Genomic DNA, 26,450 nt, shown 5'->3' on the forward strand with positions numbered 1-26,450 from the left:
TCAGAAAGCAATAAGTCAGAAACACAAAGGCACAAACGGAAAACTAATTAGAAAGCACTCAAAGAGCACATAAATCTGCCAAGGCTGCACAATTCTTTAGACTTGTAATTTTAATAACGTAAAATGTTCGACATTTTAATCTCCATTTAGATTGAAACTTGCATCCATTTGCCTGTACAGTACAGTACAGATTGCTGTCATGTTTGATGCATTTTTTTTCAGTCAAGTATGTGCAGCAATGAAGTTGTAGAAATAAGACTGCTTTCTGCTCAGGGGCGACCAATGTGAGCCGTTCCCTAATACCAACATGCTAATGGAAAAAATGTTTAGTATGTTTATTAATTGTAGTAGTGTCATCATACCATCTATTGATATTTAGAAGACCAATTATATATATATATATATATATATATATATATATATATATATATATATATATATATATATATATATATATATATATATATATATATATATATTATTTTACAGATTAACATAATTGATATGAATACTTAAGTACACTGGACCAAAAAAATCTGGCTTTTGTTTGCAATGGAAAAGAGTATAATAAGCTTTATTCAATGAGGCTGGCCAATTATCATCTGCTGCTAGACTTTGGCAACCAAAACACACAACACAACTTAAAGTTTGAAGTAAAAAATGAAACATATAGCCAAAAATGAAGACTGAGACCTGCAAGGAAACTAGACTAACGAACTAAAACAGGAAGTACAAGTGTCTGAAATCACCCACACACTAGCTCATTGAGTACATACTGGTAATCACTTGTACACAACCTTTCATGATGCATTTTGGGATACACTAAGAGCACTGCATGATTCTCACTACACAGTACTACAAAATGCACTTAAACACACAATATAGTGCACTATACACTGATAGGGGTGATTTTGGACACAGCAAGGAAACTAAATACACACACAGAGGTAAACAAAAGTACCACAGAAAGACAGGTATAAAAAACTATAGTTCAAAAATACTAGACAAATTCAAATAGAACAGCAAGGACTACAACACAAGAAAAGAAGAGAACACATCCACCAAACACTAAGGATCATGACAAAATTAAATATAGAAAAACAATTCAACTAGAATCCACCCAAATGTGTAGGCAGCCTCACAGGTGCTTATTGGCTGCAGTTCTGACCGTGTTAAAATGTTAAAGTTCTACCTTTTAGAACCTTTCACCAACATATGCCTCTTATTCCACATCTCTCTATTCCTTCATTCTGCATTGCCTGAAGTAAAATCTTCTTTGTTTAGTGGCGTCGTAGGTGTTCTGGCTGAGTTTTCACCTGTTGACTTGTTGACTTCCTTACCTTTTGTCAGCATGAGCCTTCCTTTCCTTTTGTTTTTGCACCCCCAAGAAAACAGAGTCAGCGCTAGAAGCAGCATGAAGGCTATAGTGACCATGCTTAGGCAGTGACGGTTTCTTCTAACTCTGCATGAACGGTGTGTGAGCTCTGTTTGAACGGACAAGGATGAAATTAATGGATGAGATTGCAAAGATTCAGAAGTTAAGAGAAAGACGAACATTGGTACATTTAGCATATCCATCTAGATCACCAAACCAGGCTCAGTAAACATCCCTTTAATTCTGCAGATATATATGACCCACAAATGAATGTCAATTGTACCCTTTCCCACTGAGAACAAAAGCTATGTTAGTGGGTTTTTACATGGTTTTTATGCAAGTAAAAAGCTTGTTACTCACCAACCGTGTCACATTTGCAGTAAGCTAATATTGGCAGACACATGTGTACTTCAGTCTGGGACTAAGCATATGGCCATAAAAGTTTTATATATTTTCACCCACATCTGTCTGTAGCCTCAGTTTCCGCAAAGTTTCACAGAAATTTTTCAACATCCTGCTACCAGAACCCTCCTTGGTAGATAATTAAAATTGAAGTGAAAAACTTCACCACACAAGTAAGAGACGGTAAGAGAAAGTCAATACAACACCACAGCATGTTTGCTCAGTTTTGTAATTCTGCCTGAATGATAAGCAAAACAAAAGACTTAAATGAACTGATGCAACCTGGGCTTTCATTCTTCCACACTGGCTGCTGTTCACATTTCTCTGTTAATAATACAGGGCCCTACTCTTATTACTCACCTTTTATCCTCTCAGCATGATGTGGGCGGCCCGATCAAATCGATCTCTGCAAGTGTTCATCTCCAGGGGGGCTCAGCTACTGATTGTGTTTGCGTTTTTCCAGATGGTCACTAAACGGAACACTCATTGATCTGGGGAATGACTACCGGCGTCACATGTCTGGGGGCAGCCTGATCATTAGCAACCTGGACAAGGACCAAGACACTGGGGTGTACCAGTGCACGGCTTTCAACACGTGGGGGTCCATCCTGAGCCGCAGAGCCAGCATTCAGTTTGCATGTAAGTGATCTAACAGTTGCTAACACGTCTCTGGCATGGCTCTAACACGGTTATGACATTCTGGCATCTCTTTGTATCTGTTGAATGTCAGCCTGACATGTGTGGCTCACGCTTTCCTGTTTATTTATTTGCTATTCTCATTCATATTTCCCAGGAATAGATTTTCAATAGGGGAAATGGTTATCGAATGAAATGTCAGATGCAACAAACACAGTGGGTGAGGTAGCTTCTGACTGCCTCTGAACTCCATTGATTCTCATTAGTGGTTCCAGCTCTGACAGCGATCTATGCTCTGTCCAAGCCGACTCATATTTTGCCAAGTGATACAGCAGCCCCTGTGATCCAGACTTTAAAGCAGACGTACACAAATAATGCTTGCATCTTGGTAATCATCCTCCACTCCTTTATGTATAGACTAATAATATACACAGCAGATTGTGAGCGGATCAGACGCTGACGGGCTGTCGGCTGCCAAGGCAGTGAGACAAAAGGTGGGCTTGCTGTGGAGTGGGGTCCTACCTTCCAGACAAGCACCGTAGAGGCACCTCTCTCCTCTCTTGATCAAGCCTGCTGACTATTGATCATGTCCCAGGGATAGAGAGCCTTTCACTTCCTCTCAGGAGATGGACTGCCATTATCCCTATAGCTCAGTAATGAATCTCACTTGTGGGTACTGGGTGAAGAGCAGAGCTGCTTGACATTTATTGTCTTGCCTAATGCACAGTGAGGGAGGTCTAAGAGATCAGCAAGGCTGATACTCTGTTTTTCAGTGTAATGAGGCCACTGCCCTCAGATAGAAATGTCGTGGCTTCTTTGCAGCTCTGCTCAGCCTACAGAATTCAGCTGCAGATACTAAACACATATCTGTCCACTGCTGATCTTAAAACAGCGATATTGTCCATGAATAAGGATTTCCATGTACCTGTGTTACCTTTTTTCTGGATCCTTTGCAAAGGCATGCATGTTAACGCTGTAGCGTGCACATAAAATAAACATTCAAGGCACTCTGTAGGATGAACAAGTGCAGTCAATGTATGGGTAATTTAAACATTCCGCTTTCATACCACCAACATTACTGATTACTATATTCAAAGACAAAATCAATAACAAATTAATTGGTTTGTCAGTTTCTAATGATAGACATTTAGTGCAGATTGTAGCAGTGTTGCTATGGACAAAACAATACAAATAATACCAGACATATGAATATTTAGAATGTTCCTTTAAATAGCACAATTGCACAGAGTGAATCTCCACTGTGGCGCCATAGCCCAGACCAATCATCTTTGAGCTGTAATGGTCACTCTCCCTGCAATCTCCAGGCCAGCTATTCTTGTATGGCAGAGGCTGATTCTGCTTACAAAGGAATCACTGCAGCTACAGTGAGTTTAGCCTCTAGCTTTCAGAGTTACACTGTGTGGTCAGTTCACTCCAGTGAAGCCTATTATTCTTCTGCTCAGAGGCCTGGAGAACACAGAAGTGTATCCCCTCCAGCTCGGCGACATCTTTACCCTTCTATGTGCCAGTTTGTATGCTCCAGCTAAAGGAGCCATCTCTATCTCGTCCACTAAGTAATTATTAGCAGCTCCCCGATTCACCTCCTGCAGCTTCTGAAGGCGTTGCTGTTATAATAATCAACTGCGCTTTTTCAATCAGCCGACCAATTTATGGATCCTGCTCCAGCACCGCTTCTCAGAATCATAAGAGACGGTTTCTGTATTTACTCTGGCAGCCTGGTGAGATCAGGAGGACGTTGTCTCTGACTGTATTTCAAGTCAGCCATCTCCTCCTGTGGCCTCCTTGATGTCCTGCCGTGACTTGGCTCTGTTTGATTCTACTGCGGTCATCAGAGAGCTGCTCATTAATCTTACCAACACTCTGTCCCACTTCTCTCCATAATCTTCCTTCTCCTAATTTCCCTTATCGGTCACACTGACTTTCTTTTGTTTGTGTTTGGAAGGCTTACTCTAGGCTGTTAGCCAGAGGGTGCAGACAGAGTACAGAGCGGACTGCGGCAGCTTCCCTCCATCAGTCATGAAGCCTGGGGTGGTTTATCATCCCAGGTTTAGGTTTTGTCTGCCAGCAACTGCTCATTCATTTTCAGGGGGATAGATTGTGCTGAGAGTATTGATGAGGAAGCTAATGCTTTTAAGTGCAAGATTACACCACATTTAATAATGATGTTACTTATTGCTGCTGGCACTGCAAACTGTCATTTGTCACGCACGCTCCCTCGTGTGTGTTCAGTCCACACACAGCATCTCCTACCTCCCCTACTCATTTGGTCCCATTACAGTTTATCCTCTCTTTTGTGCTAAAGCATATAGGCTAGTATTGCAGGGCAAACGTCACCAAGTCAGGTCCGTCTGTTTCATCAGCACCACAGATGCCTTTGAAAGTGTTGGAGGCTGTCAGGAGGTGTCCCACAGCAATCAATGATGCCCTATTAAAGTCCCACTACTCAAAATGTAACATCAAAAACATTCCTCTGTGTATCAGAAGAGGGAAACTTATGTCCCCTATTGTCAAAACTCTCCTTTTCAAAGAAACCCTTGATTACAGACCATATGAGAAAAACACACTTTGTGGCTTGCACTGCTCATCTTTCTGTCCTGCATTGAATTCTGTTTAATGTTATTTGACTCATCAGATCTCGATAACTTCAAAACTCAGACGGTGAGGAGTGCTGTCAATGTCCGCGAGGGCCAGGGAGTGGTTCTGTTATGTGGACCACCTCCACATTCTGGAGGTAAGTTTGCCACATATGCCTGCAAATCTCTTTAAAAAGGATTTCTTCATTACTGCAAACTTTATTATTTTATATACAGCATGTCCTCTCTTGATAATTACTGTCATTATTTTATAGTGCTTCTTTCTTTTGGTCTGTTGGCTCCAGAGATTTTCACAACACAAAATGCATCAGTAAATACTTCACTTAAAGCAGAACATTTCTCTCTTAAATATTGCCTAAATGATATTTAAAGAGGTTGGGGACATATAATTGTGTACTTATATCTGCCATTTTCAGTGCTTAAGTGGATTAACACTAACAATATGACATGCATATTATTGATAGGTGGCCTATTTATAATGGTTGCTGCCATTTTGGCTATGTAGCAGAAGGTTAGGAACCACCAACTACTTCACAGTATACTGTCAGACTGAAGAACCTCAGTAATGCCATATAATGAGTAGGTCTGTGTCCTGTGAGAGCAGATAGAGTGTGTTCCCTGTTCAAATGTATGCGCTATACATACAGTACAGTATATTACACTGTTTACACTGTGTAAGTAACAGAATACAAGTAGATAATTTTGTGCTGTATCAGCACCTCTAAAGCTCAGTAATTAACTCACTGTGTTAATCTGCTTATTCTGTAAAAAGTTGTTGATTTAAAAGAAGCAACAGTATGTGTTGGAATCCTATTACAGCTTGTCATTACACCGACACCTTTAGAGATATAATAAATTAATCTGTGAGTTCTGTTTGAGTTAAAAGGTGGACTTAGTTATCCTTACACAAAAGCTGTGTCTACACAGCTTCCAGTCTTTATGCTGCAGAGCCTGTGGGCTGTAACCTTATAGAGCTTCATGAAACCGAAAGATCTCTAATTGTTTCAGTGAGAAGCTAAAACTGTGCTCTATGAGAGTCTACAAACAGGAGATAAAGACGCAGGCTGCTTCAGCCCCACCGCTCAGCAGTGGGGTCTGCAGAAAACTGAGAACATGCACAATGGCTGCTGCCTAGCTTGTCACCCTCTTTGATACAATAGCTTGCACATTGGAACAACCAATTTCCTTCACAAGCGAACAGTTTGCAGCGTGGTGCATTGTACAGCTGGTCTTTGGGATAATGGGTCAGAGTGCTCTGTGTGAAATACAATTTGACAGCTCCTCTTTCTGACATAGGCTTATATGCGGTTGGCTGCTGCAACCGTAGCGCTATTGTGTTTTCCCACTTTCTCTTAAGTAAATGAAAGCAAAGCAGTGTGAGCCTTACTGTCCCCTTTCTTCTTCCTCCCTCCTTGCCCTGTTGCTCCCTCTTTTTCCTACATGTATGGCACCGAAGTGCAGCATAACCTTGAACTCCAATTGGACTTTGTGTAACACCTACAGTATGAGCCATTATGAATGGTTTTCATTACGCTTGATTGGCTTTGAATTCCTGCAAAAGCTTTTTCCTCTTGCCATTATCACATCGGCCCGGGATGAAAAATTAAACACAATACTGTCACAAGCAGTTGTTTCTTTTTGTGCATTGACATTTGTTTACTCAAGGTCTTTTTTTTAGCATTTTTCTCTGTTCCATAAAAGCCCTTGTGTTGTATTTTCACTCCTCACTTGACAAAGAATTGCTTGGCGAAATTCTATCACAGCTCATTACAGCCACATAGTTCAGATGGAGGTTATGCTGACTCTGAACTATGCGGCTCCTGCTTGCCTAATCAGAAGGAGCTTTGTATCTGCATCGCTGCACCCAGCTCGGACAATCCATCCCATCCAGAGAGCGAGTGGCGCGCTCCCTCAGGGCGGGGGTGGAGGAGGGCGTTGCGGATGATTGACAGTTACTGCATACACCTTTTGACTCGGAACCCCTCACCTTCGAAGTAGTAGGTTAGACAGAGCATCTCTCCATTTTTGGAAATCTGTGCAGCGACACAGTAATTCATCAGGGCAGGTCAATCTTTTCTTATGGTAGACCTGACGTTTGTGAGGGGGCGCGACAGCATATTCCTACTTCCGTATGTCAATCCGTCCATCCTTCAATCCTTCTTTGGGCCACCCAGGAAAGAAGTCACTCTGGGGACCCAGGGAAATGGAGGCCATGTGTCAGGGGAGGGCCACTGATGCTCTGTAATCCATTTTGTTTCGCTCCCTTTCCTTAGGTCTCCCATTTTTTTCTGCCCTGATAGCTATTCTATTTGCCATGTCTCAGTATCTCCTTCCTTTGGAAACTGAGATAAGATGAGAGAAATGAAGTGATATGCTAATATTTTTTAGGGCACAGTCGGAATTCTTTTGATTTGTTCGTGTGTGTGGAATCAGCTGAGGTGTGACACTACTTGAAGAAGCTTGACTGTTTTCTTTTCTGTTTTGTTATAGAGTTGACATTTGCATGGATCTTCAATGAATACCCATACTTTGTCCAACAAGACAGTCGCAGATTTATCTCTCAAGAGACCGGCAGCTTGTACATCGCTAAAGTGGAGCCCTCAGATGTGGGCAACTACACCTGTGTGGTTAACAACACTGTTACAAGGGAGAAGATTCTGAGCTCTCCAACACCACTGGTCCTCAGGAGTGACGGTAAACACTTTAAATTACAGTCTACCTATAGTTACCTTATATAGTTATTCATAGTCATATCTCTTACATTCAAGTGTATTTCTGTGTGTGATCTGGGACAACAATCACCTGTCATTGAAAGCCTTCACACGATTACACATTGCTCTGGGGCTTAATATAATTATCATGAGTGAATTACAGTGGTGTGAAAGAGTTTGTCTCTCCTTTTTTCTATGTTTGCCAGATGTTTTCAGATCATCAAGCAAATTGAAATATTAGACAGAAATAACACAAGTAAACACACAAAAATGCAGTATTTAAATGAAGCTGTTTTTTATTAAGGGGAAAAAAACCCTAAACCTAGATTTTTTTTCCCTTTTAATATTCGAACACCTGCATTTAACTGCATTTGTGTGTGTACTTGTTATGTACTGTCTGTTAATACTGTACTTTTTTTTTAATAATACTTTTGTCTGACAGTATCTTCAGTTTTTAAATGCACAGTTAAACAGCATGTAATTGATCACACTTTAATAGAAGGTAGGACCTGCTTCACATTAAGTGCAACTTTGGGAATATCTGATTCGGCTAGTGTGTATCCTTTTCCAGCGAGTTTATTAAAGATTCATTATCATTTGTGGATTTCTGCAGGCTTTGATAATGTAGAAGATGTGAAACCTTGAGTTTTTATCAATGCACACTTACACCAAATCAACCAGGCGTTTGGTGCGATTGGTATTCCGCTCATTGCAGAAAAGCTTTCACAAGCTGGTTGTGAGATTGTACTCCTTCCACAGTGTCATGGATCATTACTAACAAGATGCTAAGATGATCAGGGTATGGATTTGAGGGAGATGCATATGTTAGGTTGTAAACAGAGATACGTTTTGACCTGTCCTAGTGATGTGAATATAAATAAAGTATAATAAGTCACGTTGTCAGATGTAATAAATCTCCACCAAGCACGTCTTTTCCCCTGATGTGTTCTGTGAATCTTTTATAAGCTACCTCTGATTTCTTTTCCTCTTTACAAGTCCTTCAGTGGTCACTTGGGCTCAGCACACGTAAAGACTTTTGTGTTAGGTGTCCCACTGTGTTAGTGTGTTTCCTTCTGATCTTATGTGAGTGTAATGTCTGCTGTTAATCATTCATGTAAAAAAAAAGTGTGTCCTCTATTGTCTTCCTTTTTGTAGGAGTAATGGGTGAATACGAACCCAAAATAGAAGTTCATTTTCCAGATTCAGTTCCAGCTGCGAAAGAATCAGTGGTGAAACTGGAATGCTTCGCTCTGGGAAAGTAAGTCAGCCTTATTGTGTCTGTGTCTGTGTGAGTGTGTGTGACATAAGCTGTAGACTCATTCATGCATGAATTAGTGCTACTCAAGGTGATTTAAGAATGCAGTGTGTAACATATTCAGATTTGTCAGCCCATAGGATTAGCAGAGGCCGCACTACGGCAAGATGAGGGAGCCAGAATCAAAGTGTTGTAAAGAGCATCTGAAATCTGAGCAATCACAGTTTGATTTACAAGGAACAATAATTCACAAGGACTTCGCTTGGCAGCTGCTTTCCGCCTGTGCCTAATCATACTTTGATCAAAACCACTGACAGTAACAATCCTGTGAACTTCTTGTACCTTTTTTTTTTTTTTTTGCAGCCCCGTCCCAGAAATAAGCTGGAGGAGAACCAGCGGCGTCCCTTTCCCCAGCAAAGTAAAAATGAAGAATTCAAACGCTGTCCTTGAAATCCCTAATTTCCAGCAGGAAGACGCGGGGACGTACGAATGTATGGCGGAGAATCGACGAGGCAAAAATGCTGCACGGGGTCGCATTTCATTCCATGGTAAGTCAGCCGTTTCCAATTGAGTGACAGTGAAAGCAGTGAGACGCCGGGGATGGATGTAACTGATAGCCCACAGAAAACATGCAGGTGGCCATGCAGCTTGAATCCCATTTGTGTGACAGAAAACCTGCTTGTCTACATCATGCACAGCATAATGCAGTCATGAAATTTTAGAATAAGCTGTGAGAATTAAATATGATTATGTTATAAGAGCCAATCAAATGTGTTTACCAAGCTGTATTTATCACTGTGCTAAATATTCCACTTGTTGAGTTCAAACTTTATGGCTTTCTGATTGCCGATAAGTACTAATCCTGTGCTTCTATAATTAAAACACATGTTTGAATAGGTAATCCTTTCATTTATTCCAAGCTAAACCTCACTGGCTGCAGACAATAGCGGACACAGCGCTGTCCATAGAGGAAAACCTCTTCTGGGAGTGTAAGGCCAGTGGAAAACCCAAACCTTCCTACAGCTGGCTAAAGAATGGGGAACAAGTGATGGCTGAGGTATGTGAGATTTCAACGTGAAATAAAAATCATCCCTCTCAGTGTCTGACAGTGTCTGATATGGCTTCTGTAGAGCTGCATTTAGGTTTTTTTTTACTTCACTTTGTAACATGTGGCTCATTTGGTCTAGCTGAAAGCTATCGCTTTCTGAACAGCTGGTGCTCAGATAAGCGTGTAGCAATAACATTTTGAACCAATCTTTCAACACAGCTAGGTTACAATGTTAAATTCAACCAGAAAAGAAAGAGAAACGGATTTATTTTTTCCTTTCCTTCCAAGACAAATGGAGCAGCTTCACTGGCTGTGTCTTATTTACTAAGGTATATGATTACATATGTACACTGTGTACTCTATACTCCATGTATCTGGTGATAAATTACTATATTATTATAAAACTTTTTTTATGTAATAATCAAATAATACATTTTATGTCACGTAAATAATAAAACAATAAAAACAAAATATCATAATCTGTATGCTAAGCTAAGCTAACTATCTTCAGACTCTCAGTCCACAGACAAACCAGATATAACAAATAAGTTTCTTCTCCCAAATTAAATCAATTTCTTCTTTTGATGAACAGCCCTCCTGTTCAGACACATTTACTGCTACATTATCTGCATAATGACATCTGATCTACAGAACTGTGTATCGATAAGCATGCACAATATCTTTTATTTCCACCCACATTGTGATTGGATCTAAATATGCTTTCACAAAAATACCTTTTTTGCTGCATTTTTCCTATATGAACATAGTTCTTAAAAATGTATTGATTTTTTGAGTTATTCCTCTTCCTGTAATCTGTATAATAGCTAATGTTCATCCAAGGTGCTAATGCACACAACTATGGGATTGAATGCAATTGGATCAGCAAGCCACGTTTGGAGGAGGTCTGGCATTGTGATTGGATCTCAGCCAGGTGTAAATCCATACACACACACACTGAGAGAGAGTGAGTGTACGTTTCTGCCAAGGACTCATGTGAATATATAGTTGGTATGTTTGCTGCTCAGAGCGTACCAGCAGTATACCACTCCCTCCTCACAGCGCTGAGGATCCCAGACTAGTTTATTGGGTTAAACATCACTCATCATTATCTGAGCTGTCATCACAGTTTTTCCAACTGAACAGCCACAGAAAATAAATGACATTTTAATATACTGTTCGATGCTTCTGTCATCTCTTCTGCTCTCTGTATCTAAGACTCAGGTTAATGTTTTTCACCACTCCCTCCTCATCTTTTAAATGCTGAACATACAGTATGTGAAACAAAAAGGCTTCTTTAAGCTTTTTTTATTTATTTATTTATTTCCCCATCTTCCTCCTCTCCTGCTGTCCTCCTCCCTTCATGGTGTACCAGTAATTGCTGCTGTGTGCCTTTGGACATAACAGGCTGGCCTTGCAATGGATATGCAGAACTGTTTCTCTTTTTCATCCGCAGGGCCGGGTACAAATCGAAAACGGGGCCCTTTCTATAGCTGCATTAAACCTGTCAGATTCCGGGATGTATCAGTGTGTGGCTGAAAACAAACATGGCATTATTTATTCCAGTGCCCAGCTAATGGTGTTAGGTAAGATTGCCTCCCTCCCTCTGCTTTTATCCTGCTTATCTCCCTGTGCGTTTGATCATATCCTAAGATAAAACCCAGCAGCCTGCTCTAAAGTTCCTCAGCAATCAGTCTGCACACTCATTTGATGTCACCATGGGCTCTGCCAGCAAAAAATATGAATCTGATAGAGTGTCTCATTTTACTTTCAGTCGTTTCATCTATTGATCTGGATACTCCAAACACATAGCTTTGTGGCATTGTGCATACTTCCTCATGTAGACGGGGTATTGATTTATTTGCAAAGCTTTGATGACTTCCAACTGACTGGCTTAATGAGAAATTCAATTCTCTCTTGATGCATGTGATGACACTTGAGGGTCCTAATGATGGCTAACAAAATGTGATGATAAGTGCAGACAATGGCTTCTGGCTGGATGTTGTGTATGTGTATATGTATAGCTCAAGGGTGGGGCAAAGCAGTGAGTCCATAGCCTAGAGCCCAGTAGGCCTTTGTGTTGAGTTTTCAAGCCGAATGCTGACAGAAAGCCAATCTCAACACAGTACAAATAAACCGCAGTCGTCCTGGTTGCCTACATTTTTGTGTCTCTCCTTTTTCTCTCTCTCTCCTACACACAGCTTCACCTCCTAGTTTCTCCAAAAGTCCGTTAAGGGCCCTGGTAAAAGCTCGCTCAGGCAGCGAAGTCACTCTTGAATGCAAGCCTCAGGCCTCGCCCCCAGCAATTAGCCTGTGGAAGAAAGGGAATGATATCCTGCAGAGAAATGAAAGGTAGGACAAAAGTCCGAGAACATATTCCTAGCAGCTTTCATTCACATTCATCGCAAGCCGACTTGTTTGAATAGCATATTTGGCATTTGTGCAGAGGCATAGAAGGAAAGGCTAATGAGGAGAGGGCACCCAGCAGGAAAAGTACGTATGGTTAATATACTGGATGCACTTTTGTGTGCACATAAAGCCTGGCTAGAGTTATGCTAGGTAGTCATATCAATGTGGTGTGTGCATTAAATATTTAAGAAAATAAAAGACTGGCTAATGGAAGAAGAAGTGTGTCTTCTTATAGATAGAGGAAATGACTCAAAGGTAAAATTAATGTGTAATTATGTATTGTACAAAAAGATACATGATTGAGGCACCAAAGAGCTAGACTGGAGAGTCTCGACAGACTAGAAAAATGAAGACAATGAGCAAAATCAAGTACGTCTTCAGCAGCATCAAGTGGCGGTGTTTAATTTCGTTATGTCGTCCTTCTGTCTGAGTGAGTACAACAGAAGATTTCACACAAAGCTAAAACAGCAAGTTGTAATAAACGTTTGAGCAATACATCTTCAGACTTTTCATCAGCACGATCTGCAGTGGGAAAGAAAACCTGCAATGGTGACTAAAACCCTGCTCAGTAGAAGAACTCATAACACATATAACACACCAGAACAACAAGCTGAAGAAATGATGTTTGAATCATTCCCATGCTGCTTATTGAAAAGGAGCTTTGAAAAAAAAGAAGAACAATACAGTACGAGCAAAGCATCTTGTCAAAACAGCACTGAGGCTCTTTACTTGGCTCCAGAAGGGAAGCAGCCTGTATAGCTGTAGAAAATTGGTAGAAATCCCAAGCCGACTGACATTTAGCACACTATAAGTGAAGCCCACCTACTCTTTCAAGGTACGCAAGACTGGATATATGGAGACGTGGGGTGTTTACTCATATATGCAGTCATGCTGTAAATTGGAGCGGTGTTTAGAAAATGAATTTTGCACACATTTTGACACTGAATACCTCATCAGTACATTCTGCCCTCATGGGGTCTATATGCCAATACTTCATAGCTTCATTTAGGACTCTGTCATTATATTTAATAGCATCATGCTATAGCTTGAATATAATTACTCTGTTGTGAGATCCACAAAATGAAAAGTTCATGTGACATGTTATCCATTGTACCACATCAAATTGTAGCATTCACGTAGCTTTAACATCATACAGCTGTCACTGGTAGCCACAGATGTTGTTTAGCAACAAGATTATTATTTTTTTTTTATAAGTATGATATCAAAAATGAATGTACAAAAAACTGATTAAACATTTAAGAGAAAATATTTTTAAAAGAATCAAAGGTATGTGCGTGTTTTTAATATTTAATCCTTTCATCGCTTATAGGTTTCTTCAGATTTTTCCTTGAACACTATACTCATGCATAGGCCCTGCTTGCAGAACTGCTGTATGTTATTATTAATATTATTATTAAATATCTAGTCATGACCTCCCAGCATGATGGAGGTTCCTCGCTGACCCTAGCAACATAAAACCTTTAAAGCACATTTATTTATTCTGTGAGGTTTTCAGGGATGCTCTTTTTAAAAAAAAAATCATTTAGTAAAGTGTCCCAGAGTTTATCCCACTGCTGAGTCAGGGTGAAGGGTCACCCTGCCCGCTGCTAACCCACCTTCAAGAATTTCATTTTTCTGGGATTTAGTGGAGAGCTTTAAAAAAAACCCCATGAGGGTCAAAGTGCTTTTACACAGACAGTGTTATATAGAAAAGAGTATCATTCTCCACAGAGTACAACTCATTAAAAATGTGAATATATTGAATATATATTGACTACACACAGATGTAATACATAGCCAAGTACTTCAGGCTAACTGCACACTCCCTACCACAGTCAATACAGTAAAAAAAGCTCCTGTTCTGCTGTTCTGCCTCCCTCAGGATTACTCTGCTTCCAAATGGAACATTAAAGATCGCCAATGTAACCAAACGGGATGCAGCAAGCTACACATGCATGGCTAAGAACCAGTTTGGGACGGCAAGCACCACCGGGAGGCTTCTTATCACAGGTAAGTCCTGCAGCATATCAACCTTTCGCTGCGCCCCCTGCCCCTGCTTTGGTCAGCTTGTTTTTTTTTGTCGCACCTTGGCAAGCTGTTTAAGCTCTGCCTTTCTCGCACAATTTCTGGTAATTTTTTGAACAATGGCTGTTTGATTACAAACAGAGGAAGACAAAAGCAGTTTCTCATTTGATTTTAATGGCTGTGGTGAGGAGATTTGAACATTAAGGTCATAATGGGGAGAAAACAAGGAAAGAAATAAAATTGTTTAATGTTTAAATGGTGTTGGAATAAGCAGTGCCAGCTTGTGCCTCTGCCATGTAACTGTATTTTCTTACAGTAATTATCACTCAGACATATACACAGTGAGTAGAAGACAGAATTACAGTTGACTTTATAAAATGTATAAATTCTGTTGTTTATGTTTATTTTATACGTCCCTCGGCTGTAGGTTATGATTGTTTGATTTGCCCTAATGCTCTATAGTGTGCTGTGTTGCACTGTATGTTATTAAATATAATGGTTTGTTATGTTTATGTTTATAAGCAGTAACTTACACTTCAGTTGTTCTGATACCATTTTCAGTATTAAAATTGTCTCTGATACTGACTAAACGCTGTTTTCCTCTAGACGTTGCCTAAGTAATATTAGATCATTTTTAAACCCAAATACATTGTAATGTTGACCATTAAATAATCAGCTCCTTTTCTGTTCAAAGTAAAGGTCATCCTTTCTTATCAATCTACCCTTTTTTAATTTTGCATACAACTTTATATTGCATGTGTAATAATAACAACCAAGGTTATTGCCAAATTAATTTTGCTGGTATACATTATGTAAAATAGCAGTTAAAACAGGCAACAAACATTATCCTTGATATAGTTAAAGGTCATCTTTTATGAGTACTGTGACATAACACGTCCATGTAGCTTCCCCAGTTTAATCTGTTGTGTGTGCAGTCATCTAACTTTTTTCTCATTAGCGTCTATTCTTCTGACACACTGACAGCTGAACCATTTAATGTCATAGAATTTAATTACTGTGACCTTTCCTCAACATACTCCAAGGCCTCCAATCCACCACTGGTCACCAGTGGGAATGTGTTCCCATTTCTGTAATCCTGTTTCAAACATTTCCTTCCAAATTGATCCCAGAACATCAAGGGCGGGAGATGTCATTAAATGTTACTAATGGACAGGCTTGGAATTTAAGTGCTTATTAAAATCAGGGGAAGATCATATCCATGGCTAATTTAATGACGGTGCCTGTGAATTGGAGTGTGATGGTGGGTCATGGTGTTGTTAGGGGTTTCTGGTGGCATGAGATATTAACATGCATGTGCTGTCATCTGTTGTCTGGACAGAACCCACCAGAATCACCATGAGGCCTACCAACATGGAGATTATTGTTGGCGAGAGCATCGTGTTACCCTGCCAGATTGCCCGCGATCCAGCTCTGGATGTCTCTTTCTCGTGGGCATTCAATGGCCAGCTCATCGACTTCCAGAGAGACGGCGATCATTTCGAAAGAGTGGGCGGGGTGAGTCGTATTCAGCGTTAAACTCGGATACTTTCTGCCTTCTGGGATTAACAATGTGCAAGGGTACCTGGCTGAGGGCTTCTCAGACACAAATGACACCCAAGCAGAGAGGTTTACATCACAGACTTGGCCATTTGCAAGCTTCCCCGTGGTCAGAACAGAACAGAAAGAAATAAAGCTGTCTGCGAGGAATCTGTTCAGACATTCATGTGGTGTAAAGTCCTCGAAGAATGACACTGCTAGGAACAGTTACAGTCATTCATATAGTTTGAAAGCCTCATTCAATGGCACCATCAGGTCAATAATCCAGACCCTTAACTTTTGAATTGGCTTCCACCTCTAAAGCTATATTGGTGAAATGCCATTTCAGTCTTACAGAGTCCTCATTAATAAAGCCTTTCTACTTTTCATCCCTTCAACTTCTAATTCCTGTACCTCAAGGGAGAACATTTTCTTATCATCTCCCTCTGCCATAATTGAATTTGCATACCTATTTATGAATCTTGAGCCCTGAAATAATTAAGTAATGAGCTGGTTGGCATTCACAAGGGCAGGCGTGGCACCAGTGAATGTTCATTTGAAATCCTTATGCCTTCAAATGATGATGATGAACTTTTTGTTGAATATTTGTTCCTTTTGATGAAGGGCAAGGTTAATTGTTCAGAGCTTGTTGGTGTAAAATTGCTCACTCACTCAGTGCCACTTATCATCCTGGGTACCCAGTCCGATTGGTGTCATTCATATGTCAACGTTAGACATTATATCACAATACTCTCACAGTGCTGTTGACATGCAAAATGTCATGAATGCAAATGGCAATTACTAATGACATTGAACTGTGTGTAAGCATTTAATGAGATATAGTTTTTCCAGAATCTGTCCCCCTCCCCCCTGTCCAGAGACATTACCTGCCGCTCTCAGCCCCCACCCCGACTCAACAGCTTCTGATGAATTCATTAACATAATTAAAGCAAACATGCCTCATCACTTATTTCCTGCCAAAGTAGGAGGCCTTGCAATGCGTCGCGAGCTCTCAGGTCGTCCAGGTGGTGGCTGACATTGGAGCAGAATCTGATGTGGTGCTTAGAAACTGTCAGGCGAAAGGAGAAGAGATGAAAGAAAGGGGAAAAGAGAAAAGAAGGAGAGATAGAGGGGGAGTCTTTTTATCCTGTGGTTGCAAAGAAGTGTCATTCGCTCAGCTCTGCTTTGTCAGGTGCCTTAGAGAGGTGGAGCGAGGCGTTCGGTTGCAGCAGAGTGGAGCTATGATCACTAGCCGCTGGGGGTGATGAAATCTGCTATGACTGCAGCGAGTCTTACCTGGCTCGTCCCCAGGTGACTGCTTTCCAAAGCAGCACGCTCCTTTTCACTGGCTGACATGCTTTGTGACAGGCCTGTTCGAGAGGTGACTTTCAAAAGACGAACTTCCATCCGCAGTCAGAATGAGAACATTGTTGTGTGTGTGACATGTGGTAATTACTTTTTACCTTGTGTCATTTTAACAGATATGTTTGGTGATATTTGATACTTTTATTATTGTCGGTTAATCTCAGCAGAGAACTAAAACCATCTAATAACAGGATGGGTTTGTTGTGCAATAACAGGGTCAGCTCTTGTCACACTGTGCAAGATGGGTTCCATAATATTCTGGCTGCTGTCTGTGACAAACACTGCATGATGGCAATTTTATTCATGTTATGAACGCTATCACAGGATACCAAATCTTAAGATCATAATGTTTTGATTAGTGGTTTCTTAAAGCTTTGCTCTCTGTCCAGCCTCATATTGGGCTCTTGTCTTGTGTTTTGATTACCTTCAGTTTAACCAAAGGAAACTGTGGTGTTTAGTGTTACAGATTAGCATCAAGCTCTGCCCCTCTGTTTTCAATGCTGTTTTTTACCTTAACAATGAAAGAGCTCCTTTGGGAAAATACTGACAGTAAATGATCATAATGGCTCAGTGGTTCCTGTTGTCAAAACACACATATAGAAAGGCAGCATATGGTCCTTCCATTGAAACTATGGGACATTATTTTAGAAAAAATATGTTTGTCAGCCAATTGTGGGATTTTTTTATTGTTTTTTTGTGCCATGAATATAATGTAAATTGTAAATAGTTGTGAACTATTTATAATGCAACGTGTTCACCATCCATTTTCTGAACCTGCCGTGTCCTGTAATACGGGGGTCAAGTCAGCTGTCAGTGGGTCACAGGCAGCATACTCCATGGACAGGTTACCATTTAATTGCAGGGCTAACTTAGAGGGACAAACAACCACTCTCGTTCACACCTATGGCCAATCGTGAGTTCCTAAACATGCACAGTTGTGGTATGTGCCGAAGGAAGTCGGCACTGAGAGAACATGTAAAGCCAAATTTGAACCAGTTTTGCTGGTTGCATGCTTTAGTTTAGTGTTTAGTGTGTCTATGACTATATCACATTATGTTGTATTTTATTAGTGTCAATACACCAAAGGCTAACCTTTTAATTGCAATGTAAGTTATGAAACTATAGTACCAAGCTGTGTTCAGACACTGCTCAAGAGCTGTATTTTTCTGCATATCTGCAGTATAGACCAGGTTATGTAGGGTTATTTTATTAAGGATAACAACATAACACCAACCTTATTAGTTAAAAAAAAGCTCTCTTACACAGAGGAAAAAGTTGGTAATATTTGTTGTGGTCTTCTGTTCTGTGTGTTTCTCCTCATGGCCACCACATGAATACAGCTTGTGTAGAATAATATTTGCACTTGACTGGGAGTTATACTCATATCTTGCTTGAGCTTATGTAATTAGAAAATAATTAGAATTGCCTTGCCAATTAGGTAGACTGTTTGTTTTGTGTGTCCTGTGTATAGTTGTTGAAAGAAGTGTATGTGTATGTGTGTGTGAGTGTGTGTGCGTGTGTGTGTGGGTGGGTGGGGGGAGATTAACCAGAAGGATAGCTAATAGCGTACTTGTGAATCTGCCATATCTGTTGTTGGTGTTTGAAGAGATGCAAAAATCAGTGACCTGAAGGTACTGCGATTACAGATGTTAAAACATCCCAAAGATGAAACAACTCTACACCTCTCTCTCAATTTATTTTTTTTTCCATCTATCGCAGACTGTATCAGGAGACCTGATGATTCGTAACATCCAGCTGAACCATGGTGGGAAGTATGTGTGTTTTATTGACACTGATGTGGAGAGCCTGTCCACCTCTGCCATTTTGGTTGTCAAAGGTAAGAGAAGCAATTGATTTCAACAGCTTGTTTTTGTATGCCAGTGTAAGGACACACCAGTATATTTACTGCAAAAATACAGTGAGCTTTAAGCATCTGTGGAGTGACAGAAGTCTGACAGAAAGGTGTGAATAATCCCTGCGGTTTGCTGTAAAGATACAGTATGGTGGAAAAAAAAGAAGAAAAGAAAAATTGAATGCTGCCAGAGTCATGTCAGCCTAATGTACGTGCTGCTGAAATTCAAACACACACTCTCACTCTGGCACGTGTAACCCAGCTGAGGTAGCTTTGTTAATATGTGTTTGGTGTATCTGGCTCAGTTTGCTAGCTCATCTCTGGTGATTTACATTGGTATTCATGCCTTTAACAAACTCTAATAGCTGTCCCAGGTGCTTTGAGAAGGCAATGTTTATCACAGAAAATGACTATAATTGGCTCATTTACACATCAGCAAAATATCATGGAAAGCATTTGAATAATGGAGCGGCAGAGCAAACATGGTAAAGCCAGAGCATGAAACGCTCTTTTTATTCTCTCCACTGATGTCTCCTCCCCCCTGTGTAGCCTCCATTCTCTAATAAATGATCCAGGTTATCTTTCCGCTGCCGGTGATCTTACATTCGCTCATCACTCAGTAGTTCAGCACATCACACACGCACTCACAAACATACACACGCACTGCGTGCACACACCAAGGACACGGCCATTAATTAAAACCAGTGCGATGGCCTTGATATGTAACAAGGTGTAGAAGTCTTAATGGATTTGATGAGGGGAGACTCCTTGAAATGGGTGATCGGCTCTGCTTTAGCCTCCTTGCTGTCTGATTGATGCAGGTCCACCAGGTCCTCCGGACAAGGTAGCTGTAGATGAAATCACAGACAGCACAGCCCAGCTGTCCTGGACTCCCGGAAGGGACAACGGCAGCCCCATCACTGGCTATATCATCCAGGCTCGGACGCCTTTCACTGTAGGCTGGCAGGCTGTAGACACAGGTATCCTCTGCACTTGTAGTATTTATGTATGTGGGTTTTTACTTATTTATCATTCAATTTGAGTTCAGTTGTGCAGCAAGCTGATTTTTTTCTAAATTCCATTTTGCAGTGCCGGAGGTAGTTAATGGTAACATGCTGACAGCCACGGTGGTGGGGCTGAATGCCTGGGTGGAGTACGAGTTCAGGGTGGTGGCCCGCAATGCTGTAGGCCTTGGAGAGCCGAGCCCAGCTTCAGCCAAGACGAGGACAGAGGACACCAGTAAGTACAACTTACACCAGCATACACATAGCACTGAAGGATCTGCTGTACTATGATTTCTTGACATAAATATCTATACGTATAGCTACTATAAATGTGTTTATAATTATCATAGTTGTGTCCTTTTAACTGTCTTTGAGCTGGGCTGAACTGTCTGAAATTGAGCTAAAAACAAGCTCATCATGAAGATTACAAAAGATTTCACTGTATGAACTAGCAAACGGTGTCTAATGGCTTCCTTGGCTGATGTTTAGAAGATAAATTAAAAAAAATGTCAAATGCTGACCAGTCCTGTTGTCAGAAGATCTAAACAATTCATGAAGTTTCTGGGGCTTCGTAGTCGGCGCACGTCTCTCCTGCGCAGCTCTCTGAATTTGGAGAGATGCTGTTGATGCTGTATTTCTGTAAAACCATGGACTCTCATGGAAATGTATTTAATATTAACAAAAACACATAACGGATAGTTTGCAGATGCCAATATGTGATCATGTCAATCTGTAACTTACCAGAGAGGCTTTGTTGCTCACAAATAAATAGAATATAGAATATAGGAACAGAGATGATTGATGGCATAACTGCAGTATGAAGAAAATTGGCAAAATTCCCTGGTAAAAAACAAACACACCAACAAAAAGCAGGATCTCAATTCCCAATATCCAAACACTGCTATACACACCACTCATAAGCATCAGACATGCAGCTCACTAAAACAGGGCTCCACTTACCAAGGGATACTATGAGGACGTGCTTGACTGCTCCTCCACCTACACTGTCGTTTTGCCAACACGCTGCGGTGCACAAACAGCCGAGTGGGAATAGAAACGGAGTGGGTTGAGTCAAATGTCACTTGCAAAATATTACAAATCTTGGCTCGTGGTGTATGCACGGTGACATTTGGGCTATGTGAGTAATTCACTATTACTCTGAAATGTTTGTGTTTGTAGAGAGTGATAGATTTTGTGGGGTGTAAAATAGAAAAGGCATCGTCTGCAGCGGGCAGCCCTGTCATAGTCTGTCATTGAGGTTTTTTTTAAACTGTGTTCTAATTGCTCCCCTCTGGGCTTTACCTCACAGTTCCTGATACAGCTCCCACTGATGTCGGAGGTGGAGGCGGCACAAAGTCTGAATTAGTGATAACATGGGAGGTAAGTCATCTGTCACATTTTACGTTCTCTCTATTGCCGAGTAATGGTTTTGCTTAATTGTGCAGAATTGAATGGAGCAATTTTATGACCCACATTAGAAGGAGACACCTCTCATCCGGCTCAGCCTCCGAGTGCCATTTCTCCCTAAAATGCAGGGACAGAGAGCACTTCCTTTGAAGAGTTTTGCACTCTAGCCACAATTACATAGTCATGCAAGAGGGAAAGATAAGGTAAAAGGTGATTGTGGAGAGTTCTGTGTGGTAACAGCAGAGAGAGGAAAAAAGGAGATTCTTCAGAGACGGGCCTGTCTGTTTCTTTGTCTGTATGCCTTTTAATATCACTATAGTTTTGTGTTTTGCTCCCAGCCTGTGCCTGAGGAACTGCAGAATGGCGAGGGCTTTGGCTACATCATCGCCTTTAGGCCTGTGGGCACAGTCACGTGGACCAGAGCCGTCATCTCCACGCCAGGCGTGGCTCGTTACGTTTTCCGCAACGACACCATCCCGCCCTTCTCACCTTTTGACGTCAAAGTGGGCGCCTACAACAACCGAGGGGAGGGGCCTTTCAGCACTATCGCCACCGTGTACTCCGCAGAGGAAGGTACAGTAAAGATTTCACAGCCCGGCGGCTGAGAGTGATCCTTAAATAAGCTATAATCTCTCTCCTCACAACTGTAACCTTGAATAGTAATGATGAAATGAGGTTTTTTTTCCAGTGCTGTTATACCTCTCCCCTCTCAAGCTGGGAATGTCAACTTGATATTAGTTATCGTGCTGGTAGATTACAGGAAATCCTAGCAGACACTTACCACACCGCGCTGTCAGGGAGGTATCCTGTTAATTGAATTTGCTGGGCAGATAGTCTTCCCTTATGTCAGTCACAGATCCCATTAAAAGAGAGCGGGGGAAATAGCTTTTCAGTGAAACTACAGGTCTATTCTGTGCCTTTACCTCTTATTGCTATTAGTGTGTGTGTTAGTGTTGGATGGGTCTGTGGAATTCTCACCACATTTCTGCTCTATTTCTGCAGTCCCAAGTGTGGCTCCTAAGAGGGTTAGGGCTAGAAGTGTGTCTGCAGCACAAATTGAAGTGATCTGGGAAGCTCTCCCTGCCATTCCTGAAAGAGTGCTTGGATACGAGGTATGACTCACTGCAAAATCATCTTTTTTTTCTCAAATATAACTTGATAATTGAGCTTCTCCCTGCGGCTTGTTTATCAGCTCAAACTATCCTTTGGTTAAGAGTTTTTTCCCCTTTAACTTATAATATTCTGCTATATCTATCTCATGTGTCTCTGTAGACATTAGTATTAATATTATGAACTTTCCACTAGTAGAAAAATCCCTCATCTTTGTGAGAATGCAAAGAGAGCTTTGCTGTTTTTAGCTCTCCACTCCACACCCTAGGTGCTCTTTCAGTATCTGTCACCTCTGGCCCCAAGCACAAAGCTCCCAAGTTGCCATAGCGCTGGCCACATTGTCCTTTCAGAACAGAGCTCATTCCTCCAAGCATGATCCTGAAGTGGATTTAGGCTGCTGAATCTCAATAAGCCACCAACAGGATGGAAGCAGAGCTGTGGACTCGAGCTTTAATTAGACGTTGTTAGAAATTCTAATGTAGTTTTTTTACATTAGGTTACTGCTGCTCAAAAGATCATGTTACTGTAAACTGATTAACTGATTTCTGCCACTCCTCATACACAACTGTAATTGATAACAAATTGGAAACAGAATAATTTATGTGCAGGAGTTTCCCTGTGGGCAGACTTCACATTTCAGTTTAAGTATTTATTGACTTAACTCTTATGTCACTTAATATCAGACGCATGAATATTGAAGATGACCCAAAGCAAGCAGTGAATTAGTCCGCTTGCTTTATCACCTGCACCCGTAATTGTCAGCTGATCGCCTGAGGAAAACCAAGCTAGAGCAGAGAATTCTGATTAGAAAGTGTTGATCTTTTAGTAAAAAAAAATACTTTCAAAAATTTGTAAGATTTATCCACAACCTCTTCACATTCATTTTCTTATACAACAGAGAGATCTGATGTTGAATTTTCCTTCCTGGGTCACTTATCATATGACCTACTAATACCCTGTTTATATGAGCAGGGAGGCTGAATGGATGTGCATCAGTAATTGAGACTCCACTAGTGAAAAATTTATTATTCACCATCTCTCCCTCCCTCCTTGTCTGTAATACAAACAGCATTTCAGATTTCATGATGGAATATGAATTTTAATAATGCAATGAAATGCACCAGTAGAATCTGGCTATTTGTGCCTGTGGGTGTGACCTTCCCCCCACCCCTCTTCCCAACCCAGGTTGTGTACTGGGAAGACGACACCAAGCCTGATACTATTGGCAAAGTGCGCATATCTGGAAACTACACGCTGGTCAACATCACCGGGCTGAAAGCGAACACAGCGTACTACCTCTCTGTGGCTGCTTTCAACACGGCTGGCCCTGGGCCGCAGTCGGTGCCCATCAACAGCACTACAAAGAAACCACGTGAGTCCGTCGCCCGAATGAGCCATTGAGAACTGTTACAAATGGAAACTCATCCATGAACCCTGTTGGATGACGCTACAGTGTCCTCAACAAGATAGGCGTAACATCCCTTCAGCTTTGTTGCTTATAAAAGTCAATCTGAGAAGACAGCTTTTCAATTTCAAAGGGAGAGGTTGAGTGCCAACAGTGTTAAAGCTGCAGTGAATCCAGGAAGCCTTAAGGTGACCTTGAAGATGAAAAACATGTCTTCAGGCAGAGCAAGGAAAGGATATATCTATTCAAATGTTTCATCCATTTAGTTATTTATTAGGTTTTGTCCACACCACCATCATCGCTAAAGAGCAAAAAGAGATGTGTGGTACCAAGAACAGTGGAAAGAAACATGAAAACACTGCATCACTTCATCTAGTGGGTAGTTTAGTTGTATTTCTATTCTTGTACCCTTACTAGGATAAGGTAGCTAGCTGTTTAGGGATTCTTGTTGGTAGACTAGGCTGAAGTCTAGCCATTGTTAGTCACTAGCCCTTAATCGCTAGCCTAGAAATGCAGGCCGAGTGGACTGATATCAGGCTCAAGTGTCAGCCTTTCCACCAGCATTCTCTTATATAACTAAATCAGTCACTGTCTGTTCCCTTGTAGTACACCCTTGCATCACCATTACAGGTGTGTCAAATGCTGGTATTAGAGACACTTATTTGCCACTTAAAGGGGCATAACAGGAAAAAAATTGCATTGGATTCAATGCAAAATTCTATGTTTTAATTAATGAGGTTGTTCTGCTGACGATTTCTTCAAGTAGAATGTCACTATAAACCACAAAGTGTGCTCTCTAGAAACCCCCTTTTACTAAGACAGCCACGGAAAAAAGTTAACCAGCATATTCTGTACATATTTACCTCTGATTTCCTCCCTTAGCTCCAGATCGGGCTCCGCTCAACATACAATGGACCATGATTGGCTCCACGCTCACGCTGCACTGGGACCCTGTGGTAGCCATTGAGACAGAGTCAAAGGTCACTGGGTATTTGGTAGGTCCCAATTCTTTGCTTTGATTTATCTCCAGAAAAAATAATGTTTTTTTTTGTTGGCTCATTTGTTTTTTTCTGCACCGCCCTCTCCGGCCTCAGGTGTTGCTGAAGAGACACCGCAACAACGACATCAACACTATTCTAACCACCAAGACCACGGCTGAGCTCAGCCTCTCAGCCAATGACAACTATCTCATTCAGATCAAAGCTGTGAGTGAGGGCGGCGAAGGTGTGGGCAGTGAACCTATCCACATCCATAAATTAAGTGAGTACTTTTCTCCTTCCTTGTTCACATTATTTCCTTTTTGACCACTGATAAAGCCTAAGCGAGGATTTAATAATTTAGAGAGAACGTTTAATTTTGCTTCATTGCATCCCTTTCCAGCCATGTGTAATAGACTTATTTCTAGTGCAAGAAAAGCGACCTTTTTAGAAATGCGTGCGCGGTGTCATCCATCTCTGCCATTGGGTTATTATTCCTTGTTGACTGGCTGCACAGCACTGCAGCATATAAAGCAGTTCTGTGCTCCCATCCCACTGCTGTGCAAAATTGTGAGGCGGCTCAGTTAGCTGCTTTCCTCTTTGATGTGATACCAACTTTATCTTCTCAGGATACTTAAATGGCCTCTCCTGTTGAAACTCCGTAATAATGTAGATATGGGGGAAAAATATCACACTTGGCTTTTGATTTATGATGACTTGTCAGAAATTTTGATGATAGCACAGCAGAGTGCAGGTTTTCTACGTTGGACTGGAGTGGTGTTTCTTCTTTGGTTGCAGGCATGGGAGCACGGGGCTCTGGAGCAAGCCACCTCAGCCCGTCATGCTGCTCCGCGGTCCTCGTCAGCACACTGCTCTGCTACATCTGGTGATGTCTAATCACAGCCTATGGAGCGCCCTCCCCCTTCCGTCCCTTCAGTCAGCCTGTCCTATGTTAACCCTCCACTGGACTGGCACATGGCCCGGGCTTCAGTGGCAGCACTGGGATAGACTGGAATAGACCAGACTGCGCCAAACTCTTAAAGGGACCATGCCACTTCTTTCAAAGAATCAGACAGAGACGTGATGATTTTGCGTGCATGATGTTTTTTCTGTATTTCTTCCAGCGTCATAAGTGCCACCGTGCTCTAGGTTTTATTTTAGAAGTTCTGATGTCTACGTGACTTATCTTCTTAGTATCTTTAGAGATACTAATGCCTTAAAACCCACTTTACATACAGTCCATACCAAAGTAGGTGACAGAGGCTTCTTGCTTTATACCCTATACAAGAAAAAGTTTTGCAAAAAGAATTCTTCTTTCTGT

General features: G+C 41.2%; 1 protein-coding gene across 1 annotated transcript in view; it reads left to right on the forward strand.

Annotated features, from left to right (window-relative positions):
* The window catches only part of cntn3b (contactin 3b), a 41,636-nt gene extending 15,427 nt beyond the window's left edge, over positions 1 to 26,209 (forward strand). The window contains exons 4-23 of the mRNA XM_028405951.1: positions 2,241 to 2,416; positions 5,067 to 5,165; positions 7,519 to 7,722; positions 8,895 to 8,997; positions 9,358 to 9,542; positions 9,915 to 10,051; positions 11,496 to 11,625; positions 12,241 to 12,391; positions 14,331 to 14,458; positions 15,813 to 15,988; positions 19,094 to 19,211; positions 20,048 to 20,206; positions 20,316 to 20,465; positions 21,540 to 21,610; positions 21,976 to 22,210; positions 22,640 to 22,749; positions 23,933 to 24,119; positions 25,035 to 25,147; positions 25,247 to 25,412; positions 25,928 to 26,209. Of these exons, the coding sequence (XP_028261752.1) occupies positions 2,241 to 2,416; positions 5,067 to 5,165; positions 7,519 to 7,722; positions 8,895 to 8,997; positions 9,358 to 9,542; positions 9,915 to 10,051; positions 11,496 to 11,625; positions 12,241 to 12,391; positions 14,331 to 14,458; positions 15,813 to 15,988; positions 19,094 to 19,211; positions 20,048 to 20,206; positions 20,316 to 20,465; positions 21,540 to 21,610; positions 21,976 to 22,210; positions 22,640 to 22,749; positions 23,933 to 24,119; positions 25,035 to 25,147; positions 25,247 to 25,412; positions 25,928 to 26,019 (2,890 nt within the window). The 3' untranslated portion in view covers positions 26,020 to 26,209. The remainder of the gene's footprint in view (positions 1 to 2,240; positions 2,417 to 5,066; positions 5,166 to 7,518; positions 7,723 to 8,894; positions 8,998 to 9,357; positions 9,543 to 9,914; positions 10,052 to 11,495; positions 11,626 to 12,240; positions 12,392 to 14,330; positions 14,459 to 15,812; positions 15,989 to 19,093; positions 19,212 to 20,047; positions 20,207 to 20,315; positions 20,466 to 21,539; positions 21,611 to 21,975; positions 22,211 to 22,639; positions 22,750 to 23,932; positions 24,120 to 25,034; positions 25,148 to 25,246; positions 25,413 to 25,927) is intronic.
* Positions 26,210 to 26,450: the final 241 nt, after the last annotated feature.

This window comes from Parambassis ranga, chromosome 5, assembly GCF_900634625.1.
Source record: "Parambassis ranga chromosome 5, fParRan2.1, whole genome shotgun sequence".
Taxonomy (NCBI): Eukaryota; Metazoa; Chordata; class Actinopteri; family Ambassidae; genus Parambassis; species Parambassis ranga.